The sequence below is a fragment of the Varroa destructor genome, unplaced genomic scaffold (genome assembly GCF_002443255.2).
Source record: "Varroa destructor unplaced genomic scaffold, Vdes_3.0 BEIS01000003.1, whole genome shotgun sequence".
Lineage (NCBI taxonomy): Eukaryota > Metazoa > Arthropoda > Arachnida > Mesostigmata > Varroidae > Varroa > Varroa destructor.
In genome coordinates, this window is record NW_019211456.1 from 20,432,010 (window position 1) to 20,440,708 (window position 8,699).

The 8,699-nt window shown below is 37.9% G+C and overlaps 1 protein-coding gene across 5 annotated transcripts; it reads left to right on the top strand.

The window, feature by feature from the left end:
• The first annotated feature begins 52 nt into the window (after positions 1 to 52).
• On the top strand, positions 53 to 7,868 carry mIF2 (mitochondrial translation initiation factor 2). Of its 5 annotated transcripts, none has more exons than XM_086984068.1 (13): positions 56 to 228; positions 1,036 to 1,195; positions 1,874 to 2,017; positions 2,251 to 2,395; positions 2,746 to 2,904; positions 3,252 to 3,458; positions 4,026 to 4,174; positions 4,433 to 4,634; positions 4,942 to 5,080; positions 5,674 to 5,810; positions 6,222 to 6,445; positions 7,026 to 7,249; positions 7,538 to 7,868. In XM_086984068.1, the coding sequence occupies exons 2-13, from the start codon at positions 1,049 to 1,051 to the stop codon at positions 7,713 to 7,715; spliced, it is 2,055 nt and encodes a 684-aa protein (XP_086840194.1). In that variant the 5' UTR covers positions 56 to 228; positions 1,036 to 1,048; the 3' UTR covers positions 7,716 to 7,868. The 5 variants fall into 5 exon arrangements, with proteins under 5 accessions (XP_022651018.1, XP_086840194.1, XP_086840195.1 ...); XM_086984069.1 differs by lacking the exon at positions 56 to 228 and adding an exon at positions 374 to 510; XM_086984070.1 differs by lacking the exon at positions 56 to 228 and adding an exon at positions 1,454 to 1,528 and having other exon boundaries at positions 1,056 to 1,195.
• The last annotated feature ends 831 nt before the right edge of the window (positions 7,869 to 8,699 follow it).

Consider the following 8,699-nt stretch of genomic DNA (forward strand, 5'->3'; position numbering starts at 1 on the left):
CCGGTGTTATTATTGCTATATGCCGGATCTGATTGTAGCGTGGCTTTTCGCGCACGCTCCAATTTCGATGTTTTGAAACAGCGCACTGTACATATGACGCTATTGCTTAAGCTGTTCATGCGTGTGACACAGTCGATAAAATCACTTCGACAGCGGATCTTATCACCAATTACTTGACCTAGAGAGAGTTTCGCGACATCTGCTAGAGCTGCTCATGAACGAAATAAAGTAAGATGTTTCTCCACCTAGCCAGTGGAAAGTTTCTACTATGTGGCTTATATAATGTTATTAATACGTAGGAGTCGCATGAGGAAATGGCCTTCTATACTAAAGTGCAATGAGGGCTTGCTGCAGTTCTATCTTTGAGAAGTTATTTAGTTTCCGTACATTAGATTTCGAGGATATTTTTCGCCCGGCGGACACCTAAACACTCAAAAGCGTTTGCAAGTTCGCTTTGGTATCCAAGTACACCATATCAAGTCAGATATCGCCACTACGCTGCGTTCACAGGTTTCTTAAAATGACAATTACATTATATAAGCAACGTTTTATCATATTTGACGTGAAACGTGAAAATAATTGAAATAGCTTTTGTGCATATTGTGACAGAAGAATCTATCGTCTAAACTGTAATCTGTTTATTCTTTGATAAATGAATACTCCAAGTACAGAAGGGCGTCTTTAATCGTCTCAAAACTGAATAATGCAAAAATGTTGTTTTGGGGTACCTGACTCCGTGATCACATCATTGTTTTGGCGAACACACATATGTTTTGCACGTATCACCAACAAGTCAACTGAAAATTAGAGCCACAAATGAAGTAATCGATTTTTATAGGTTGTTTTAGAAAACATTAGGCCCGTTATAAGTGCAGCTTTTTTCATAACATGTTTATGCCGTTCTTCGTTATCTCTGCTCTGCCTTACTGCAATTATCGTGGTTTGCGTACTTTGTTTTAACAATCTCATCAATGTGTTCCTCAAGAAAGAGAAGTGGAAATAAAGTTCTAACGTCGCTCGGTGTGTTTGCACTAGGTCACTATAAACTATGAGCGTGCCGTGCCGACTATTACCCCTGTGGGGATTCCACAGCTCCATACTGCGAAGGTCGCTTTCCGTTACACCAGTGCTGGCGAAAAAAATGAAAGGACCACTAAAAGTGGCAAAAATTAAATCGAAGGTGCCCCTTATAAAGGTAAGCAAATTAAAGATGAGTGTTTCTTCCCCTCCAGAACTATTATATATATATAATGCTTACTAAGTCTATGATCTAAGGTAATGCGAACAGATGGGACATTGCGTGGCTCGAACCGGCGACACCACATATTAGGAACTGGCCCTGTTAGTAGAATACGAGTAAAGTTCTTTAGGAATGATTTGATTACAAGGCGCAATATGGAGATATTAATAGAGGTTTCCTTTTTGTGCTTTAATCCTGTAACTTGGCGATCAGTTATAGGTACCTTCTACAGAGTGTTTCCATTTAACATTCGCCTGATTATTTGCAAACACTGGAATTAATAGATCAGTAAGTAACAATAAGAATTTTAAGAAAATTTTCAAGAACTTTGTTTTGTGTCAAGAAGTCGTACTTAGCGACGTGAGTGGATCGCTGTGGCTATAACATTACCTCTAATTTTCTATTTTAAATAGGTTAAACGATTTATTTGTAATAATAATGTTATGAGGGGTACATATACTCAAGCTTTTCTCTTGTGTGAGCACCAGTTTACTAAGTCGATCACGATCTGATTAGCGTTGCCCCTCAGTAGAATGTCAGCATTCCCTGTAATCAAATGAATCCTACGTTTGACTCGCCGGGCCGTCTGCTTTGAGTATTGTCATAGTGTAGTGACTGGATAATAAATTGCAGATTTGGAAAAATATCACGGTAAAAGAGATTTCTGAGATGACGAAACACCCAATGAATCATGTCGTGGAGGGATTACTCTATATACCTGAAGGGAACAAGTATGAAAACGAGACCGACGAGTTAACTCATAAAGACGCTATTGAGGTTGGTGCTTTTTCGCCATGATCATCATTGATATATAAATAAGTGCTGTGGACCATCTAGTGGTTTCCTTCGCTGTGGGAAGGATATGCGAATGAATAACCATTTACGTCTTACTATAACGAGCCGTTTCTGATCACCGTTAAGGACCTAATTACTATGCCTGGTATAGGTAAAATAGATTTTAACATTAAGTTTTCGTTAACCTATTTCCTTTCTTATATGGGTTTGCGTAGCTTTTAAAAATTTTAGGCTATCGTGGAGAGATTGGGCCTGCACCCATGTCCGTCGTTAGCAAAAGGTTACAGGAAGATAAATATCGAGACGCCGAGAGGCGTCCTCCAGCCAAACCAGAAACGCTCCGACCTCGTAGACCTGTTGGTTTGTAGTTTTCTGACTTGGTGCAAACGGAATTATGTTTTGAGTGACTTTCTTTTGCGATGGGAGACGGCTGCAGAAATTAAGGCTACTTTGAGCTTGAGCTCGATTTTATCACAGTGTTTCCAGTAACAAATATCGCTGCTGTTAGAGCTGGATTTTAAAAGGTACTACTTTCCAGAGTATTTTTTTATTGTGCGATCTATGGCATACATTTATGTGAAACAACTCGCAACAATAATAATAATGATTTGTCATATATTTGTGAAGTGTTCAACTTCGTTATAATTGCCAAAGAGTTCGTGAGTATGTAAGGATCTGATATTTTTCATGTTTTTTCCATTGCACTTCAGTAACGGTGATGGGTCACGTTGACCATGGTAAGACTACCCTGTTAGATACATTGCGGAAAAGCCGAATCGTCGATCAGGAATTCGGAGGAATCACGCAGCACATTGGAGCCTTCTCCGTTCCTGTACAGATGTGTGCGCATGGAGCCATCACGTTCCTCGGTTGGCATATTCTTGCTTGAATGGGTTGAAAACTGTGCAAATTTTTTAAAATTTTTCGAAAACTTACGCCAACATCAATTCGTCAATTCGTCTAATTATTTCTAACATTAATGGAAATTGAGAAAGGCATCAAATCTTCAAATCACCACTTTTTTCTATCATTTCTTTCATACAACAAGCCGAGATGAGACACCTTTACTTTGTCAAGACATGGACTGGCGAATATTTTTATATTGAAAACATTATTTTACTATGCGTGCATACAGCATTTTGTTAAGCAGCAAATGACCGAGGAAAAGTAACACACAAAATTTATGTCTATGCACCAACCTATCTTGACGGTTTAGACACTCCCGGTCATGCTGCTTTTCGAGCGATGCGAGCGCGTGGTGCCAATGTGACAGATATGGTCGTGTTAGTCGTCGCAGCTGATGACGGAGTGATGGAGCAGACCGTTGAGTCAATTCGGTTTGCGAATCATGCCGAAGTTCCAATACTGGTCGCCGTAAATAAAATGGACAAGCCTTCAGCAAACCTCGAGCGAGTCAAAATGGGTACGCAAGTCTAGAGGTCATACGTCTTCGAATTATGTCATACACAGCGCGCACGTAGGAATATAAAAAAGCACACAAAAACTGAGCGTACAATTACTTTGATGGCCAGAGGAGGATAAAGGTAGACCGGTCCAAGTCGTTTACATTCTCTAGGCCAATCTTATAAATTACCTCGTTGCACAGCAATCAAATTCAGCTTTTTATCACTCAAATATTTTGTGTAGGCTCATTAAAAGAATGGTTTACGCAAGGGGTCTTATACCGATCAAAAGGATACTCGTGGCTTCGAGTGGGGCACATTTGCCAATGGTTAAGTGCCGCTAGCAGAGACACGTATGGATTATCCAAATTGATCTTTCGAGACCTTGCGTTTAACTCATACAGTACATTCAATTAATACAATTTATCGAGGCAATGTTCTGTATTATACAGCCTTACAAATTACTAGTTTATTACAATTGTGCACGTATGAATAGGTCAATGCATGACCATTTAACATAATGCATATGTACAGTGGGAAATTATTTGTCGCACACTTATATTCAAAATTTTTGTTGCCCATTTCAGGTTTGTTGGGATATGGAATTCAAAGCGACGACAGCGGCGGAGATGTTCAGTTTGTATCGATATCAGCTCTTAAAGGTGATGGAATCGACAAACTTCTAGAAGCAATCGTCCTTCAAGCAGAGATTCTTAATATCAAAGCGTCCTTTGAGGTACATTCATCACGAACCCCGATTTCTTAATAGGAGTACCTTAATAGGCAACATTATGTATGACTAAAAGTGATAAGCTTCAAATTAGCAAATGTTTTTCTGTAATTAAGAATACTATTTCAACATTCAACTAACTCATTAAATGGCAGCCAATTATTCACACATGTTGTGTTAAATACTCATTTTGAAATCAAACATGGCTAACACTTTGCTCCAATTACATCATGTCTTTTGGAACGCGATTCTTCGTTTTTACAGGGTTTTTCTGAAGGGTTTATCCTTGAAAGCAGCACAGACCAACATCGCGGCAAAATTGCTACTGTGTTGGTAAATCGAGGTATAATGAAAAAAGGCTCCCACATTGTAGCCGGAACATCGTGGTGCAAAGTTCGATTAATTTTCGATGAATGGGGGAAACCTGTGCAGGAGATTGAGCCCGGTTGCGCTGCACAAATTACCGGTCCGTGAGTGTGTATACATGCTAACGCTTTTCTAGTATACATTTTTCTTTAAACATTCGAGATAGGAAGGCTCCTTGTACCGTTGCGTGTTACTAACTCTTGCCTAGAGTTCTAGCCGACGACATGTTTTAGCTTCCTAACGAGCAATCCTCAGCAAATTAGCAGATTCGTCTGATTCTTCTAGAGAAGCCGTAACTTACTCTTTCCTTTATAAGCTTTAGATTGATTCGATATACAAATTAATCTTTGTAGTTATGTTGCGTATCTTCATCATAAGTTAACTGTTCTAACCAAGAGTATTGATAGGTTGGAAAACAATACCAAACGCTGGCGACCTGGTACTTGAGGTAGAAAACGAGAAACGCGCAAAAGAAGTCGTCGATGTTCGACATAAGAAGGATAGAACAGCGAAACTTGCCGAAGACTCGAAGGTGATAGAGGCAAGGTAAGTGTAATAATGAACCTAAAAAAAATCGTTGCCTGTCAACCATATTTATGCAATGTTTCTACGGTGCCTCCGAATAACACACAAATTTGTTTTTTATGAAATAATCAAACAGTCAGTGTTATACACGCTCAACTTTTTCGGTGCATAAGAACATTAGGACATTGACCAGTGAATACATTATTGGTTATCCTTCACACATACTTGAACTTTCTTTCAGTCATCTTTGAACATGAAGGTTAAAAGCAAATACAAATTATTTTCAGTAATAAAGCTACCCTTAGAGTTAAGATTGACCCTGAATACATTTATCATGGTTCACTCTTCATTTCACCTATATCAGTCATGTGAAACAAAGGGATGCTTGTCTTGTTAATCCAATACACGAAACGACTTTGTACTCGAGTATTTTTGACATATAACGCACATCTATTCCATCAAGAAGCTACTGATATCTTTTAGCAAGGAACATTATAACTGTTTCGTGATGTACCATTAAGTTTAGTCTATTTCTAAATTAAATATTAGAATGAAGCTAATGGGCATCTATTCCAAGACTTGACATGACGATATTTTTGTATGGCGAATTTCAGGGCTGCCGAACACAAAGCAAAACATCGTGAAGTTCTCGAGGCCAAGTGGGCCGCAGGCTATCGGTATGCTAAAATCAATCGTGAGGTCCCCAAAGTAGAAGTTGAAAACAAACCTACGTTACGAATTATTATCAAAGGTACGTGTGCATTTCTCAAGTTGCATGAACGTAATTATTTACGTTGTGATTCTACTAACTGTAATAGAAAATAGCAGTATTAATTTTTATCCAATTAGATATAAACACCAGAATGGGTTACTTTCATACGAATTTTTTTCTTTCTAGGAAATACACAAAATCCTACACAAAAAATATACACACAGAAAAGGCCTATGTTTTACTCGTTATTGTTTTTTTATATATAGAGTCCTCTCTAGGCCTCAGTGGCTCTAGGATCTTTTTGAGTCACTTGCATATTGGACTGCATAAGCAGCACATATACGTGTGTGTTTATCAATAACCTGCACACACGGGTTCATAGACCTATTTTAGTCTGATCATAATCACTGAACCAATCTGATAATTTGATCGCTGTTGTTTAACTTTTAGGTGATACTGATGGCTCCGTCGAAGCTCTGTTAAATGTGTTAGATACTTACGATAAGCACAATGAGTGCCAATTGAATATAGTAGAGCATGGAGTGGGACCTGTGTCCAAGAGCGATGTGAAGCTTGCTCAAACCTTTGACGGTATTGTGTATGCGATGCACGTGGGAGTTTTACCTGAAGTTAGTCAATACGTCGCAAAAGACGTCAAGATCAAAGAATACAAGGTACTAAGAAAAACTTTTTACCAAGATGTACATATTTAGTTTTAGTACAATTTTAGCTTGAAAATACATGTAAGAAACAACCAAATAGATGCTTAACTAGGTAGCGATGAATTTTTAGACCGAAATTTTTTTAAAGGCGTTTAATGACAGGACATACATCTATATAGTAGATTTAGCGATAATGTGCTAATTTGTTAAGACAGGCAATCCTTGTCAAATTTGATCAAAGCCGAATCTATATGCGGAGAATTTCTTTTCCAATAGATTTTAGGTTATTTCATGCCTCGATTTTTTTTAGGCCTGGTGTTAGAAAACCCACCATGCGTTATGGTATATTAAAACGTAAAAGGTATTTGCAATTTATTGTTACAGCCCAATGTAAAATTGGCTCAACGATGCTAAACTTTTTCAAGTGTACTTATAAATATCCTCTAAAGAAACTACATATATGATAGTATTATAATATCTGGCGCCGCTCTATAATAGTGTAGTATTTTGGTAGTCAAAGGAAAACATAGTTGTTTCTTATTTCGTAGTGTTAAGAATTGAACTGCTATAAAGATTAATTTATGTAATTTAGGTAATTTATCACCTGATCGACGATCTAAAACGAGAAATAAGCTCACGTCTTCCATTAGTTGATGCTGAAGAATTGGTGGGCGAAGCAGCAGTATTAGCTGAGTTCATGGTCACACCTGAGAAAAGCAAGAAAAAAGTGCCTGTAGCTGGCTGTCGCTGCACTAAGGGCGAACTTAGGAAACCAGAATACTTTAAACTTATCCGAGACGGAAACGAGATTTACAGGTAATCGGTTAACTAGCAGATATGATCGTTTTCACGGGTACCCTGCTTACATTTTGAATTAGCCCATTTTCATATACACCATTCCAAGCCGCGGTCTAAAACTCTACAGCGTCTAGTTTTGGCAATCTTGGCAGCGTTTACTCGCGTCGATTTCCTTGCCTTTCAGGGGCCTTACGGCGATTTTTGTAATAATCATTCAATCATGCATACTTGTTATATTGCAGCATCACTAGACCGAAATCATCATCTCATACTAACATTGCTATTTTGCTGTTTTGCGTATTGTAGAGGACCAGTGGCATCAATGAAGCATCTCAAAGATGAGGTCTCCATTATTCGAAAGGATATGGAATGCGGAATTATGCTCGAGGATTCCTCGATTCAGCCAAAACCCGGCGACGTCATTGTTTGCGTCCGACGCTTCAAGCAGCCGCAGTACTCAACGTGGGCACCGCCTGGTTTCTAGCTTTATTGACTTGTGTCCAGACCAAAAATGTCGATCCATTCAAATTCTGTTGATGATATATCTTTCAGAAAGATTCGTTAATCATACAGTTATGCTCCGGGTGATATGTGAGAATTTATATGAAATCACAAAAAATGCCAAATGATATACAAATTTTCTTTGTTTTTGTTTGAAAATGTAATTCAGACCAATTGGTTATACTGAAATCTTACTTAGGTACAATTTTGCCATAATTTAGGGACTAACTGTAACTAGAAATCATTGCTGTAGAACTTTCGCTATTAACCTACTTGGAGAAATTAAGCGTACTTTAGTACAAAGAAGAGGAAATTATCTGTAGATAAGACAGACAGTAGATAAAATCATTACTGTCACAGTGTTAATAGTACCAGCATGTTTGCTTCTTCTTTGCAGAAAAATGTTAAATGCTCAAATGAAGGCTTGGTATCGTTGGTACGAAATGAAATAGTAGAAAATTAGAATGAAAGCAGTTTTGTGTATCAAAGTGCAAATATGTACAGTTATAAGATCGTTCTGTAATAGAATTGTGCAGGGCATAATTCGCATTAATGAAACCACCGGCTAATTCTTTAAGGATTACTATAAAAATTAGCAATACGTTTTTAGTTATTTGTGTGCTCCAATCTAATCACCGGTATTTCTCAAGTGAATGCATCACAGCCCAAATAGAGTCGTGTATTGTTGCCTTACCTATTGGTTAAAGTTGCTGAACATCAAGACTAATTGTCTGAAGACAGATCATTTTCGTATATCAATTCTCTAAATCCCATGAATATTGATATTAATGTATATCGACGTATAATAAGCACTCTTACGACTGAAGTTCCCTATATTTTCACCTACTCAGATACTCTTCGTCGTTTATTCTCTAACTAGGTTACATCATCTAAAAATGCGTCACACAGAACGAGCTTTTTTCGTTTTTATTTTCGAACTCCAATTTAACCAGCGATTCTAGTAAGT

Coding starts and splice junctions, on each gene's coding strand:
- mIF2 (XM_086984068.1), top strand. CDS start 1,049: ATGAGCGTGCCGTGCCGACTATTACCCCTGTGGGGATTCCACAGCTCC. Junction 3,459..4,025: donor CCTCGAGCGAGTCAAAATGG/GTACGCAAGTCT, acceptor TGCCCATTTCAG/GTTTGTTGGGATATGGAATT. Junction 6,446..7,025: donor TCAAGATCAAAGAATACAAG/GTACTAAGAAAA, acceptor TATGTAATTTAG/GTAATTTATCACCTGATCGA.